Source organism: Sorex araneus, chromosome 3 (assembly GCF_027595985.1).
Source record: "Sorex araneus isolate mSorAra2 chromosome 3, mSorAra2.pri, whole genome shotgun sequence".
Classification (NCBI taxonomy): domain Eukaryota; kingdom Metazoa; phylum Chordata; class Mammalia; order Eulipotyphla; family Soricidae; genus Sorex; species Sorex araneus.
Genome location: NC_073304.1, coordinates 38,671,361 through 38,688,487, shown reverse-complemented (window position 1 = coordinate 38,688,487; position 17,127 = coordinate 38,671,361). Strand labels below are relative to the sequence as shown.

The window sequence follows — 17,127 nt, the reverse complement described above, 5'->3', positions numbered from 1 at the left end:
GTGACATTTTTGCATGTCTTTGACAGGCTGGACCATTACTTTTCCTTAAGTGTCCAACTCCCTCTCCTTATTTCTCCCCTCCCCCTCCCATGCTGTTTTTGGTTCACCCATCTGTTTGCTTCAAGAGGAACATGTAGCCCATGACTGTGAGCTTTTCATTATAGGTAGAGGTTGTTATAGACCTATTGTTATAGGTCTATATGCTAGACAGGAGGTGAAAACTGGGATGTGGAGTAAGAAACAAACCTTGTAGAGCCACAGTTCTACAGTTTAGACCTTCTGGCTACGCCTCTTAGTCCTCGTGTCTTCCCAAGACTTCGGTAAGGTCCAGAAAGAGGAGAATGAGAGAGACTGGATGAAAAGAGCATTCCCTCCCTCTGGGTTCTGAAACTTTTCTCTAAGTTTCAGAACCCCCTCTGACCCAGGGGGTTCTGAACTCGCCCTCAAAAAAAATCTTGCTTTTAAGATTTGAAAAATGATGTCTGGAATAGGGAAAATAGAAATGGAGGAAATTTCCTTTGGAGTACTCAACTTTTCCATCCCTACTGGCTTAAAAATTCATGCCAAGTGCACTGACTTCCCAAACAACCTGAGAAATAGCCACTTACCTATTGAGCCAGTTCTAGTAATTGGGTATTAAGAGATTTTAGGATTCAGGTGACTCCCAGTAACGTCTATGAAGAAAGTGAACAGGTCAGTGAGCAAATGGAAATAAAACTGATTTTGTCTTGGATGGTTCAGGGTGACTTTATCAGTTGAGTTTGTTTCTTCCCTACCTCCACCCTGTTCCCTCCTCCCCTCCCCAGCTGCTGCTCTAGATGAGCACAGCATTGGACAGGCATCTTTCAACTTATGTAAAAGAAAAGAGTAAAAGATGTAAACTCTCTTCCAGTTTATGAAACCTTATGATTTGGGCAGGGAGAACATCATCATTCTTATAATCCTAAGCATTCTCACTTTACTAGATGTTTTTGGATGTTGAACACCCAAGCAACGTTCATCTCAAGGTTGCATGGTATTTAAGGTATAGTACTAGAACTAGAATCAAAGTCCTTTGATGTCTTCTCTACTTTTTATTTACTGTAGAAATTGAAGCTGTGTAGTGTGACCTAAAAGAGATCCAAAAGTCTTTCCTGATCTTGCCATCCTAGGCATTGGGTCCCACTAGGCCTCTCTTGCCTTGCCTGCTGTCATCCACCATGGGGATGTTGTACTGTGCATCTGTGTTTGGCATTGCCATCTTCCCACACCCCCATCAAGGTCATATGAGGCAGACTGAAGTCTAGTCTTCTACTTACGTTGACATCCTCTCTTGTGCTTGTATCCAGGATCGTCTGTTTTTTGTAATGGAGTTTGTGAATGGAGGCGACTTGATGTTTCACATCCAGAAGTCACGACGATTTGATGAAGCACGAGCCCGTTTCTATGCTGCAGAAATCATTTCAGCACTCATGTTCCTCCACGAGAAAGGAATCATCTATAGGTGAGTTTGGCTGTTGGGAACTGTTTTGGCAGTTTATCCCCTGTGTGCTCACCTGACTTATCTCACCTGGCTTTCTCTTTATAATCACTTGGAATATTGGTGGAATTAAATCACAGTGTAGAGTGTCCATCAGAGTAAATGGTTAGTTGCTTTGCCTGCACCTAAAACTTGCCCTCCATTTAGTCTTTGTTTTTTGTTTATTTGTTTGTGTGGGTTTTGTTTAGTGTAGCAAGATAGTTTTTATTTACTTAGAAAGACATGGGGTGGGGGGGGGAGAAAGAAAAGAGGAATGTGTTCAAGAGAGAGCACAGGCTTCTTCAGAGTGGAAATAGCCAAAAAGAAAGATACATATGCAAGAAAGAACATGGGCTTGCAAGAGCAAGGCAGCATGATGCTTGTTCAAGAGAAGACACAGGCTCAAAAAAGCAAGCCAAACTTTCTTGAGCACTCGGTCTCTAATTAGGTACCACATGGCATGATGGGGGCAGCCAGCTTACTCTCCTGTTTTGGATATGACTGCCCTCTGCTTATTGCTTCTGTATTGAACGATTGGCACTGTAACTTAATGTAGTTCCTGGTGAAACTGTATCAGCTCACATCTAGAAAAGTGGTATTTGAGTTTTTTTTTTTTTTTTTTTTTTTTGTGTGTGTGTGTGTGTGTGTGTTTAATATATGGTTCAGTTCAGGCATGATTTTAATTTACTCGACCTGATCTCTAATTGATAAGCTTGACTTTGAAGAGAACACATTTAATTAGGATAGATTCACATGCTATTTTTATCCTGTGGATTTATTTCACAGGATAATTTAATCTCATTCAGGGTATTGGCCTGAGAGCTGAGTCTTAAGGCTAAGCCTCTGAAAGCCAAGTCCTTGGAATTCAGTCAAAGTAAAGGGCATATTTGGGTCATAGAAGGTGTGAATTTGATCCAGAAAGTACAGTGAGAAACTTGGGCTCATCAAATGGACTCACTTATCATACATGTCCTGGGACGGCCTTTATCAGAGCTAAAATGATCTCCGGTGATTGATCCAAATACAGTTGTTGTTTCCCTGAAGTTTCTTTATTCAGGGAAATTGTTTCCTTCCCAAGAGGTTATAAAACTGGTACCATCTCCAAGCCATTGTCCAGTGGGACTTCAGAAGAGAGGGCCTTGGGCTGCCTCACCATTCTAAGAGCAGAAATAGGCTGGTTACATTACGAGCTTTTCCTCTTGGGTTCTGACCCTAATTTTTAGATGTGTTTGAGTATATTTCATAGAGGAACTGAGGCCTCTTACTCAGAGGCCTCCAAGGATTTTGTGTGGAAGATCTAGAGCCTGCAATAGCCTAGAGACCTAGAATGGGCTGGGATATAAGCAGTAGAGGTGTTGCTTTGCTGAAGGACAGAAAGATTATTCATCCTTTTGTCCTGGGCTTGTTAGCTGATTGAGAGCTCAGATAAGTTCTCATGAATAATTTACAGGACTTTGACTTTTTCTCTGAGTCAAGCCCTACAAATAAACACTAGAGAAACAAAGGGGCAAGCATCCAATTTACCTGCCTGCCAACATTACAGGCACTGCTTTCTATCATGTTTCTTAAGTGGTATTCAAGGGGGGCATTCAACCAGCATTGACATGTTAACCTCAGAGTCCTAAAACCTGATTGTACTCTATGGATTGGTTATTTTGGATAAAGCAGGGAATGTTTCTAAAATGTTAGAAGAGGAAGAATTTGTAGAAGAGCACAGTTTTACATTGTGATTTTTCCTTATCATATTATGCTTGAGCACACAGTTCGTTTCAGTCTGACTCTATGTGCCATGTGCAGTTCTTGGTATTCTGGGTACTTTGCTTTCCCATTTCCCAGATGTGGAACAAGCCCACAAAGTTGACTACCAATCTTGTGCTATCATCTTTTCCTTGTAGGCTTATATACCAGTTATAAGTTAATTTCTTTTACTAAACAAGAACATCATCTTTGATTTCTCCTCAAATTATCAGACCAATTGCTATCTATTTTGGCTTCATAATTCAAATTTTGGGAAGATTAGTCCTCTTTCTCTAAAATGAAATCTGGTAGGCTAGTCTCTGAACACGACTGTTGAATTGGCAGTGAATATACCGTCTCTGATACCATCTGCCTCCATCTGGTGCTGACTCCATCGACCTGCATGATCCAAAGTTGGCTAAGTATAACTTTGCTGGGAGAGTGCATGGGAAGGTCAACCTTTTCAGCTCTGCTTCTGTGTCCAAGAACCCATAAGCTACTTGTTTGTAAATCAGGTTGTGTGTGGGGTTAGTTAACTGTCACACATTTGACTCATTGTTCTCTAGTATTTTTCTCTCCTTTTGCAAGTTGTGACCTTGCCTGTCTAATTCCCATCTCCTCAGGACCTTTCTTCACATAAGAATTTCTTATACTGTAGTAGACTTTTTAGAGTCCCCCAAATGTCCTTCATTTGAGCTTGGAATTTCAGACTCAGCGTATTGGAATCGAGTTCCTCATTTATAGTGAGGAAAAACATCTTCATTGGATAAAAGTGGAGGTTCAGTTTAGGAGCTTCTTTTCCCATGCTGTCATGGGAATATCATGGCATTTCTTCTGCCCCAAGAAGTACTTTCATATTCTCTCTTGATGTGCTTGCTGCAAGACAGCTGCCAATCATCACTCATTGTTTTTGAATAGCCCCAGTTTCTTCAGGATGTGCTAGCCATGAAGTTTTCAACATTAGTAGCTTTTACATCAGATTTTCACAGTTAATCTTGCCCAGGATTACTTGGGAGACTCAAAAGCTCTTAGTCATACTCTGGGCTCTTCTTTGAACCTATCATGAGCTCGGCCAGATGCTGGCCAGTATTCATGTTTGCTGTCTCCCTGTCAGCAGAAAGTGAACTCCATTCCTGACTCCTAAGATTCCTTCTCAGGGACACGATGGCAAACTCAGAGACTTTACAGCTTACTGGAATAGCTTGACATTTTCCCCAAATAAAACTCATTGGCCACTTTCTCCTCCCTTCTGTAACCTTTAGAAACAGTTAATGGATGTTTATTAAGCATCAACTCGTTGCCAAGAATATGGATACAATGAGGAGCAAACTTAAAAATCCTCCTTTGTGAGGGAGAAAGACATCAATTAAATGCCCATACCAGCAGAAAATCACATCTGTGACCATTGCTGTGAAGGAGAGGACTATAATGCAATGAGAACCTTGAATAGTGATTCAGTTTGGTCTTGGAAAGAGGGATGCTTTCTCCAGGGAAGTGACTCATGAGCTGAGGTAAATCGTGAAGAGCAGAAGAAAGCACTTTGAAGACGAAAGGAACTGCAAATGCCAGTGACCAACCAGTATGGCAGGGAAACAAACACATTCAAAGACTTTTTTAAAAGGCCAGTGTTGGTGAAATCTAGAAGGCGTATTTCCCCCACATTTGGCACGTCAGCACCCTTGAGTGTTTGCTGTTGCCTGATGGCTTCAGGATTTTATTAGCATTCCTTGTAAATATTTCAACATTAGATTAGACTGATCATATTGCAAGTTCCTGGAGGAACCATCTATTCTCTCTGAGTTCCTATGTCCAAGTCTTTGTGTTTTTGTTCAACAGTGGAATTGTCAAGTAATACAGCCAGATGAAGGCTCCAAAATTACTTCAGTTCCAAGCTTTTTTTTCCAATCTGCCTTATAGATTAGGGAATTCAAGTTTGAAACATCCATGCAATGAATTGCTTCCCAGAATGAATGTTTTCTTAGGCTGGCTGACTTGAGCCAATGGCAAAATATTAAAGAATCAGGACCCATTAGAAATCTGCCTAGGAACCAGAGAGATAGTAGAGTGGGTAAGGCACTTGCCTTGCATGCAGCCAACCTGGGTTTGATCCCCAGGATCCCATATGGTCCCCTGAGCACCTCTAGGAGTAATTTCTGAGTGGATTTGATTTTGTGATTTAAAAAGAAAATTATATATGCATTTTGTAAATGAAGTGTTTTAGAGTGCAATTTCACTCAAAATAAAATGCTGTAAACATAAAGTAAAAGATTACTTATGTTAAAGTGATTTTTTTGAGGGACAGCATATATAGTCTGTTAACTGAAAGTACACTGGACATCATTTTCAGATGTGAGTGCTGAAAGCAGCACTACTTCATGCTTGCAGGAGCATTGGCCAGTTTGGTACAGCAGAGCTTCCTTGTGCATCTGTGAAATGTGGTCACCATCATTGAGTCATTGACATAGCTTCTCTGATGGGTACTGGTGAAGCTCAAATCAGATTAAAGTGAAAATGTGGAAACCCTTTGAGACATGACATGTTAATGTAAGGCTTATTCTTTGTACACCTTTCTGGCAGATGATTTGGATTTTTTTTGTACCAGAAATTATCTTTAAGATATTTTCTGAAATTATCCTTAAGATATTTTCTTAAGAATAGGGAATCTTTCACAGAAACTAGAGTTTTAGTTTGAAAATCAGTCTTCTCAAGACCAAACCTTAACAGTAAGCTAAATATGTATTTTTCTTTCAAATCAAGTAATTTTTTCTTTGCAGTTTATCAGTTCCTTGAAATTGTGTGTGATTAACCTACTTACCCTGTACAGACATCTTTAAGTGAGCTTTCTTTTAGCATATGGAGCTGAAAATTTAAAACTTGAAGACTGTGCTCTTACATTTTGTTTAAATTTCAGTTCTCTTTATAGTATTTAGGGAAGCACATGAACTCATTTCGAATTTATGTTTTTCATTATATAAGCCAGCAGAGCCTGGCAAGCTACCCGTGGTGTATTTGACATGCCAAAAACAGTAACCACAAATCTCACAATAGAGACATTACTGGTGCCCGCTCGAGCACATTGATGAACAATGGGAGGACAATGCATTATATAAGCAAAATGTTTATTTTATTCATTTAAAGAGAGATTCAAGAACCTTTTGAGACAATTCCTGAGGTTAATACCTTGGTGGCTAAGATCCTGTAACATATTTTCTCAAAGCACCCAACTTAATGACTAAAAGAAATTTCAACCCTGAAGTACTTTATCTTTATGTACTTTGTTTATTAAATCAGAGTACTGATCCTGGCATAATTCATCCATGTTTAACCTTTTGCATCAACAAGCCTGTCGTTATTTGGAATTAATTGATAAATGAGATAATGGATTTCCCTGCCTAATGAAATCAAACCATCAATTTTGCTCTTCTGTCTACCAAATTGACCAAGTAACCTATTGCTTCATTATAATTAGACACTTAATCTTAAATTTATATTCTAAGCAATAAGAATATAAGTACTTCTTAGGTACATTTGTAAAATGGTGTATCAATGTGTAATTAAGAAAATCCTTATGGAATGCTGCTCAATGCAAAGCTTCATGTTAGAATTTCAGAGAGTAAAAAACAAGAAAGGTCTGGACCTAAGGTTTGTGGGGTTTTGTCCACTCCCTTAACAGATATGTGTTGAGTACCCATTATGTGCCAGACACTGTTCTCAACTCTGGAACGTATAGGAACCCATTAACTAAATTCTCATGTAGCTAACTAAATTCTCATGTAGCTACTCATACAAAAAGTGAATATATTGAATGTTGAAGCAATCCGATGGGGAAAAGGCTTCTTAGGTGGAAAATAGATTTGCTCTTTTTTTTTGTTTTTTTTTGCTTTTTGGGTCACACCCAGCGATGCTCAGGGGTTACTCCTGGCTTTGCACTCAGGAATTACTCCTGGCAGTGCTTGGGGGACCATATGGGATGCCGGGGATCAAACCTGGGTCGGCCGCGTGCAAGGCAAATGCCCTACCCGCTGTGCTATCGCTCTGGCCCCTAGATTTGCTCTTTTTCAAGAGGATGAAGTGCCTTACCTGTTAAGAGATACTTGAGCAGATGACCAAAGAAAGCAGGCTCTGAGTTTCTGCAAAAAATAGCATGCCAGGCAGAAGCAAAGTCAAGGGCAAAGGCTTTACGAGGGCAATGTGTTCAGCAAGGATAAAGAGTGTCAGAGTGAATAGTGGGCGGGAGGCCAGTGCCTCAGGCAGTGTGGTGGGACGTGAGCCACGCTCTCTTCTCTCACCTGGTACAAGAGTAGCCACATGTGTGGAGCACTTTCCCTCCAGGATAAACCCCTCTGTGAAGAGGTTTTACCTATTTAATTTTAACTTCTTGCGAAGAGTATCATCCCTAGGTTGTGGATAAGAACACAGGAGGCTTGGGGAGCTGCAGTTTGTTCAAGGGCACCAGCAGTATGTGTGAAACGCCACAATCCCACCTCTCTTTTGACTCCTTGTAAGGGCTGCATTCCCCCCAACTTACAGGTCTCAGCATGACCACTTTCCTTTTCCTGGAAGTGTTCCCTCTTTTTGCCAGGCTGACTCCTGCTCATCCATGCAGCCTCAACTCAGTTGATTCTTCTTGGGAAATGCTGTCTGCATATCCCAACCCTCAGCTTCCATCAGGTGAAGAACCCAACCTCTCTGCTTTCCTGTAATCCTCTTCCCTTCACACTTTTTCTGGATTCTGCCTCGCTGTATGTGTCACCTCCTGATGGCAGGGCCGTGACCACTCAACTGTTGTTCCACCCCCACAGTTATATTGGCCCAACCTCTACCATTTTTCTCATAATTTTTCATAATTTCTAGTCGCATTTATATGTATACTTGTGTGAAAGCCTTTTGAGGATTTTCTATGATCTACTGAAGACAATCTACTTGAACATCTAAATTAGTATATTTAATAGTTGTGAATCAACAAGAATTGTTTATTTTGGATTTGTACCATGATTTACAAAAAATATATATCGTTCATGATAGGGTTTCACCCTCTACCAGAGTGTCCACTTCCCTCCTTTCCTCCTGCCCTGACCCCTATCCCATTGTTGGAAAGTTCAATTCTATAGAATGGACATACCTTAAAAAAAAACAAAAAAATAATACATAATGCTTTCACCTACTATAAAGACAAAATTTTCTCATTGTGTTTATAATTCTCAGAGAAAAGGTATTTCATAGGTAAATATTTGATTATATTTCTTCAAGTGACGTTTGTAATGGTTTTGAATTACTCCTGGTGGGCTCAGTGGACCGTATGGAACGCAGGGGATCTGACCCAAGTTGGCCTCTTGCAAAGCAAGTGCGCTACCTGATGTACTATCTCTCCTACCATCAAGTGTTGTGTTAAAAGAAGGTCATCTAGAACTTGTGTCAAAGAAACAGTGGTGTTCTCTGACAGGATTCACACACTGCATTTCTACACTTCATGACTTTGCTTCATAGTATTTGTGATTAAATTTAATTTGTGTGCTTTTTTACTTAAGGTGACGCTGATCTTTCCCAGTGCTCCATTAGATATATTTGTAATATTCAGAGAACTCCAACAGCAGTGCATTACAATTTTATGCCATTCTGATAAAAGCAGAGGTAATAACTTCTTTGAGAGTGTTTTTATAAAGTTGGACATTGCATTTTAGGATTGTAAACCTGGCATGTATATTTTACACATCTGACAATGGTAGATAGCCTGGCGATTTCTCATTGTTATAGTCCTATATAAGTAACTGAGTAACATGGACAGCTCAAACTCTTAAGGGGTTATAATCCCAACCGAGGCTATGAATAAATATCCTTCCCATAAAAATGTATGTTTGTAAGGCAATGGTTTGATGTGAGATTTTGGTTACCTTTTTATTATTTTGTCTTTGTTTTATTTTGTATTTTTAATCTTTCTCTGTTGACTCACATACTTTGTATTAACTTAACTTGTTCTATTCACTGATTCTGAAACATCCTTAAGGAATAGCTAAGGGGCCAGAGTTATTGTACAGCAGGTAAGACATTTGCCTTGCTCATGGCCAACCCAGGTTCCATCCTCATCATTCCATATGGTCCCTCAAGCCCCACCAGGAGTAATTCCTTCCTGCAGAGTTAGTAATGAACCCTGAGCATCACCAGATGTGGCCAAAAAGCAAAAACAAAAAACAAACAAGAAAACAAGGAATAGACAAAAAATACAAACCCTTTACCCCTCCCCCCTGAGAAAAGTCTTGCAGACATTTGAAGGCAATCTACATCGTACAATCTGGTTTACCTGTCAAAAAAGGAAATACTATTTGCATGACTATTCATGCTAGCTGTATTTTTGCAATCATTCATTTCTGCTCAATTGTGAGCCATCCAAGGAACTCTTCACTTTAGATTCTTGGATTGATATGCTGTTGACTTATTACACTCTTCTCTTGCAAAATCAGCAGTGTTTCAATTAGATGTTGACAAGCTAAACTAATATGAATTGTAGCCTTGTGTAACCTCTCCCAAGTAAGATTTAGACTTCAAGTGAATTTTTTTGGTGCTAAATATAGGGAAAGTGAGCATGGTGGGAAGTTAATATTTGGTATTATCTCAACATAGGGTTTTAAAAGTGTGTGTGTGTGTGTGTGTGTGTGTGTGTGTGTGTGTGTGTAGATATCAGAGGAATTTAATATTTACCTACTGTTTTTTGTTTTGGGATCATACCCAGTGGTACTTGGTACTCAGGGCTAACTTCTGGCATTCGGGGGAATGTATGGAGAGCCAGGGATTGAACTTAGGTTGGCTGCATGCAAGGCAAGCAACGTGCCCGCTGTACTCACTCTCTTGGTTTTTCTTACTTGAGACTCACCTGATAGGTGTCGCATTAGATCTAGTTCCTATCCCCCAGATTTTGGAGGAGCCACGATTCTCAGGTTAAAGGGAGAAGACATTATTTAGGAAGTATGAGGGAGGAGAGAAAGAAGAAAGAACTCTGATTAAAAATAGAAGAATTGCCTACCCCAAGCTGTAATGTCAACAACTCCCAAATAGAAAATGGCCTAAAGTACAGAGGAAAAGCTGCATATCCAGAATAGAACAATATGGGTCTCCCAAAGAATTGAGTGCCAGGAACTTACATTTTCTAGATTTTAAGCCAGGGTGTCCTGGCTTGTGGCTTTCTATGCTGATGAGTCCATGCAGTATTAGAGAAGATTTTGAGCTCAGGTGGTCATCCTTGAGTATTTTGTTTCCATTGAATTTTCTCAAGCCTTTTTATATTTTAGATTGGATTGGATTATGTAGTATCATGAGAAATATTTCCAAAGGGGGTCCAGCCTTGGGATTTGAGCTGGTAACTTCAGGGGCGCAGGCTGCAGGCTGTATAACTGCTTTGGGAAATCATGTATTGGTTTTACAACTTTTCAAAACTTATCGCCAGGCACTTCTTTCTTCCAGCTCCCATACCCAACTGCCTACTTTACTTGCCACTCATATCAGTCAGTGACTTCTCCCAGCAGCAGCAGCCAAAGATGAGCAAGAGGTAGGGTTGGGGAAACAAAGACTTGAACCTCAAGAGTTAGAAATTCTTTTTTTTTTTAAATTTTTATTTTATTGAATCACCGTGACAAAAGTTACAAAGCTTTCAAGTTTAAATCTCAGTCATATAATGATCAAACCCCCATCCCTTCACCAGTGCACCTGTTCCCCCACCAAGAACCCCAATATACCCCCCTCATACACCTCCTCCCCGCACCTGAATGGCTAATGATCTTCACTTTATTCTCTCTATACTTTGAATACATTCAATATTTTAACAGAGAACTATTATTATTTGGAATTTTCCCCCAACAATCAAACCTGCTGAAAAGGCATCATTTGATTGTTTTTCCATTGCTGAGAATGAAGATTATAGGAGCTTGAGGCCGCGCGGTTTTGGATTTCTGTTGTTTCAGCTCAGTTTACAGTCTAGATGCATTTCTATAAGAAGTCTCTGGGTGCCAAAATGGCTTAGTAGACCTCCTGGATCATAGTCTTTAAGGAGCAGAGGGGCTGTGTTGTAGGCAGCTGCTCTGGATCTCATCTGGGCAGAGAACGTGCCGGTAACACCCCCATCCCATGATCTCTTGCACGCCACGTCACTACAAGCTCGTACCTCTGGGTTGTGAGTTCTGGAAGATGGCGGACACCGCGTGGGCACTGCTGCTGCTGCCGCCGCTGTTATCTTCCCCGTAGAAAGAAAGCACTGGGAGAGAGAATCCTTCCCCCTCCCCAGGTGGCATGGAGTTGTAGCTCAGCTCACAGGCTAGATGCATTTCTGTAAGTTTCTGGGTGCCAAAATGGGTTAGTAGACCTCCCGGATCATAGTCTTTAAGGAGCAGAGGGGCCGTGTCATGTGTGGCTGCTCCGGATCTCATCTGGGCGGAGAGCGAAGAGTTAGAAATTCTTGTGGAATTCAGGTCACATAATTCATCTCCAAGCTGTGAGTCCCAGACTCATTTTAAGGCAGTGGCCATGGCAGCAGTGTGAAATCAGGCAGTAACAGTGTTGGTTCACAGTTAAGATCAAGTCTTTGGAATCAAACTTGGAACTGAAATTTTCAAACTTCCACAGTGTACTGCTGTGTGACACCAGATGGACTGTTTTATTGCTCTAAATATCGAACTCCTCATTTTCAACAAGGGAATAATAGTACCACTGAGGTGATTATGATAATTTCATTCATGTGACTTGTTAATCCTAGGATCTGTCATCAGGAAATACTCTATACACATAAACAGTCATAAAGAAGAAAAATGATCCAGGAAAGAAAACTGAACAGTGAATCCACTTAAGAGGCAGACAAATTCAATCATTAATTTTTTTTAAATGATGATATTCCCATCCTGTGGGACATTAAGAAATTATTAAAAGAATGAATTAGATTTATTATTACTGACCTTGAGGGGTTTTCCCTGGTAAGTGGGGAGGAAATAATGGTTAGTGTATACCCATAAGTCTCATTTGTTGTTTTAAAAAATGTAGAAAAAGTTTTAGATTTGGGCCATGAGTAAGTGCCTGAAGAAAGGTGTGGGAGAATTGAAACAACAATTTGTGGTGGAATGGGTACTTGTTTCTTTTCTGTTATATATGTTTTTACTGTGTCATTGATTATGAGAATTTATTTCTTTTTGTGATTTTGTAGTGCTTGAGGCAAAGGACAACTCCCTGGAATACAGTATTACTTGCTTTAGCCATTCTCTTCTGGTGGGTTTTGGTACTTGAGTCAGGAGGCGTGGTTCTAGGAGCCATCAAGAACGCACCAAACAGTGTGGGGGTGGGGGCAGGGTGCAGGGCATCAAACTTGGGTCCTTGCACATGCAAGGGATGCGTTCCAGCTCTTTGAGCTGTCTTCCTGGCCTTACTTTGTGACAGTTTTAGAATAAAAATTTTTAGATAAGAAAAATGCAGGCCAAAGAGATAACTCAAAGAACTGAGCATTTGTTTTGCATGTAGGAGACTTGGGTTCAACCCCCTGTATCACACAGTTCCTAAAATGCCACCATAAGCAACTCCTAAACACGGAGCTGGAGCTGGGAGTAACCCCTAAGCACCACTGGGTGCTATTGCCCACCCCACCACAATCTGCTGACCCCCCCAACAAAAAAACAGCAACAGGCAAATTGAGTTGAATCTGAGATGAGTAGAGAAAGAATGAAATCTGTAAGACTTATGAAGGAGTTGTCAGATAGAAGACAGATTTTCTGAGGGTACCAAATGAAGAACCAAGGGAATCACCGTTGCTTTCTCACTACCCTGGTACTATTTGGACTTGACACCCCAGATGCTGCTTTTCTTATTTTAATTTGGTATTCTTCAATTTCTGACACAAAGCATGACAATATTTCTTATTTCTTTTTTCTTCATTTCTGTTTGTTTCTAATAACTAAGCTAATTATTGTCTGGGGGAATACTCCTAGAGAAATAAGTGATATGAATCTAGGTATTGCTTATTATCATGGCATTGCTTATTGGCAATAAGCTAAAGAGTAATTGTAATTGCATTGCTTATTGGCAATAGTAAAGAGAAAAGTAATTGTAATTTAATTATATAACTTAATGCATACACTTAAAGGAACCATAAAAGGAACATGATTAAATATTCTGAAAAGATCACGGCAAAAAAGCTAAATCCTCCTTGCACCCCTTTGTCCCCTGTCTCCTAATTCTTCCTGTTAGAGGCCACCCGTTACCCATTCCTTCCAGAAATGGTTCTACATCCGCAAATTTGCTTTCCTATTGAAATTTGTTTTCATATTGAAAAACAAATGGTGATACAGGATACACTTGGGGTATTAAAGGTGTTTTCTAAAACTTTAGAAAGAATAGCTCTAAATGCCTAGGAAAAGGTAGCTGTTGAACCTCTTTATTTTCTGAAAAAGCCTGTGACCGAAGGCGTATGCCTGCAAAGAATTCTGTTTTTGTGTTAGAGAGAAACTGTGCGGGTTTGTTCAGTTCATGTAACCAGCTTATAAAAGTTTATTGCAGTTGCACAGCTACAAAGAGAAATTCATTTCCAACCCTACACGTCAGGCAGTTGCATCAGTCCTTATTTATAACTGGATTAAGGAGCTTCAGCACACACAGTTGGTGCGGCTACTGCTTTACCAGGAGCTCGAACCCCTTTCTCTGCAGGCTCTGGAGTAAGCATGATCAAGGGGAAAATCAGAGCGAGCTCTCTTCCCTGAAAATGCATGGCAGCATCCCAGATTTTGCACATTAGGCAATCGGGGGCTTTAAGCCAAGCAATGAGATGTACACCCCTCCCAAGCTCCAGTAGTGAGGATTTTAACACTCCTTTGACAAAGAATTAGGACTGAGCCATAGAAAACAGGTGACAGTGAGTCATGAACTTCACCCTTCAGAAGAGAAGGTCTTGTCATCATGAGCCTGTCCCGAGGTACCTGTGTGACTTATGTTGAAAAAGGAAGGGAAGGTGGGAGGGAGGAAGAGAGGGCTTTGTTTTGTTTTAAAAACTGTTACAGTAGAGGATGAAATTGAGAAAAAAAATACACAGCAAAGAAATGAATTAATAATTTGCAGCTGGAGAGGAAAATTTTGACAAAGCAAAAAAATGGAGTCTGAAAGCTGTCCAGCTGGCAGCTTTATATCACACTAAGGAGGGGATACAATTTTAGCCTAAGGAACAGTGAAGTTTTGTTTTCTCTTCTGTGAACAGACAGGTTGAAACCTGTCAGAGGTGGTAGCCGAGTTCCTTATTGGACGTGTGGTAGTGATTTTCTTCCCCCCTGCCCCCCCCCCGCCCCAATAAGAATCTGGTCAAGCAATTCAAAAAGTTGAAAAAAAAAAGTAACCAAAAAAACAGTAAATGAGGGAAGTTAGCCGTGGTCTGCCACAGATGCCGGGAAGGTACACACAGACTAGAAAAATCTGTGAGGTCTTTGTTGCTCCCTATGCAAATACACAGCCATGCTCCACAGGGCCTGAGTACCCTGTCTGTTCAGCTGTCATTTAAGAAATAGGACTCTGTTCTCCACAGCTTATTCCTTGGGGTTTAGAATGTAAAATATGAAGTGTGTATAATCACAGTTCCCAGCATTTCTTGGCATTTCAGCTTTGGCAGCAAGAACGGGAAAAACTGAAATTTTTATGGCAGGAAGACTGAGTGTAATCTTTGAGCCGTGGCACTACCAAAGGAAGTGAATATGTTCAAAGGCGCTTTTCATCTGAGTCCATCTCAGGGGCTGCTGTGCTTTGTTCCATTTGCTGCAGCGCTTAGACATTTTCATATTGTTTCATAAATAGAGGCAGAGTCCAGAGCTACCATGTAAAGTGTTTTCACAGAGTGTCACTGAACATATGACCTGAGACATGTGACCTGTGACATACTCTGTACTTAAATAACTGTCTAGAACATGACAGCTTGAGGCTTTCCTTCCTAAGAATTAACTCTCATTAGATAAGAACTCATCCTAGAGGTCAAGGTAAGAATGTTATTAAAGAGTGAACACTATCAACAGAAGAAGAATTTCAGGAAATTGTTTTCACAGTGATTAGGCTTAGATTAACTTTGCATTGGAGCGATAGGTCAGCCCCCGTGTCCTAGTTTTCCCAGAAAAGTCCGTTTTCTCTTTGATTCCGCTATCACTCCTTTCATTCTCAGAGTCTCATTTCAGATGGTATATTGCATTTACTCACTAAAAGGTAGATACATTCTGCAGCTTTTTTTCTATGTGTGATCATAGAACCAAAGGAAAGAAAAATTATTACAAATTGAGAGCCTTCCCTTTCTACAGGAGGAAAGCATTTCCCTTTTATAGACCATTTATCTCTGATTCATAAATTGAAAATTTAGCTACCTTACCATTAAAAAATTTTTCAGCATTGGTTACTATCTTAGTTTCAAAGAATCACTAGGGGACATTGCCTTTTCCTCTGAGTTCCATGTTACATTGACTTTGCATATTACTTTTTAATATATTCAATGAGATACAAATCTATAGTCCTAAACTTATTCATCTAGGTATGCATCCATTGAGTAACTTTTTTATCCATGCAACAAATATTTATTGAGGCCTGTTTTGTGAGTGAGATTATAAATATAACCATGATAGGCCAGGACCTTGCCTACGGGAAGTCTGTATTCTAGTGTAAACATAAATAAGTACAAGTAATTACCAGTTGTGAAAATTACATGGAAATAATTTCCAGTTTTAGTCTTACGTTATAAAAAGGAAAGGGGAGATAAGAGGGACAGATGAACTTCTCTCTCTACTTCTTTCTAACTTCTTTTGCTTCTTCGTTTGTTTTTTGGTATGTTTAAAGTATTTTCCTGGGCTCTCAAATCTTAAGAGTTAATACCAGTAGGGATACTCCTGTCATGTTTCTTATCAACTGGAACTCATGTGGATATACAGCTAAAGTTGAAATTAACCAACCAACAAACAAAATTAGTAGCCCAAGGGCAGGCTAGTAGAAGTAACCACAGGCTTCATTTGTTTCTGGTCATCAATTGACTTCCTCCTGAAGGCCCCCAGTGTTCTTCATCTCTAAATTCAGACCTGGCTTAATCTTCTATTTCAGCAGGATCTGGTCAATAGTTTTGCTGGAACTCTCAGAAGAAGCCAGGGCAGGATTAGAAGTTTACAACCACAGTGAGCTTTCACACCTCACTTTGGAAACATTGAGCTTTCCCTCCACATTTGGGTTGACAAAGCCACTGGAAAATCTGAATGCTTGGAGAAATGTCAGGAAGATCATTTTTCATCCTGGAATTCCTGCCCACTGCTTGGTGCTTCTGTGAGTCAGCAGGAGACACATCACCACACAGAGACCTCAGGCTTCATGTCACTGGGGCTATAGCAGTGGTGGGGATAGGAGATGCGTTGTCTGTGCCCACCAGGAGCTGTGGCTGTTTTGAGAGTATCCCATTAGGCTCCCCCCAGCCAGGTTTGAGCTTGCTGGTGACTGAGGGGGCTCTGTCTGGAACATGCGCCTTCCTTCTTCTTTAACCGATGCTGGCTTCTGCCAATCTTCCAGAAAGATTCTCTTTATTGCTAAGAATGAGTGTCTGCTTCTTAGGGAGACTCACTGTCTCTCTATCACTATCTCTGTCTCTCTGTCTCTGTTTGTCTATCTGTCTCTCTCCCTCCCTCCCTTCTTCCCCCTACCCCAAGGGTGAAACAGACTGCTTTTCATCACCCAGTGGTCCCCTATTCTCGGAGGGGAACTGAAAAAGCAGGAACTCACTCCTTGTTCCCTTTGACCCCACAGTGATACACTGAACAGATACTTAATGAAATAGTTTAGTCCTAGTAGATCAGGGAAGTTATTGCAGGCAGTAACTTTTCACATACACAGCACTGATGTCTTCAGATGGAATAACCTTGCCTCTC

General features: G+C 40.5%; 1 protein-coding gene across 1 annotated transcript in view; it reads left to right on the top strand.

The window, feature by feature from the left end:
- PRKCH (protein kinase C eta) overlaps positions 1-17,127 on the top strand; it is a 251,635-nt gene that overhangs the window by 185,693 nt on the left and 48,815 nt on the right. Inside the window, exon 10 of the mRNA XM_004612376.2 lies at positions 1,329-1,483. Coding sequence (XP_004612433.1) covers positions 1,329-1,483 — 155 coding nt within the window. The remainder of the gene's footprint in view (positions 1-1,328; positions 1,484-17,127) is intronic.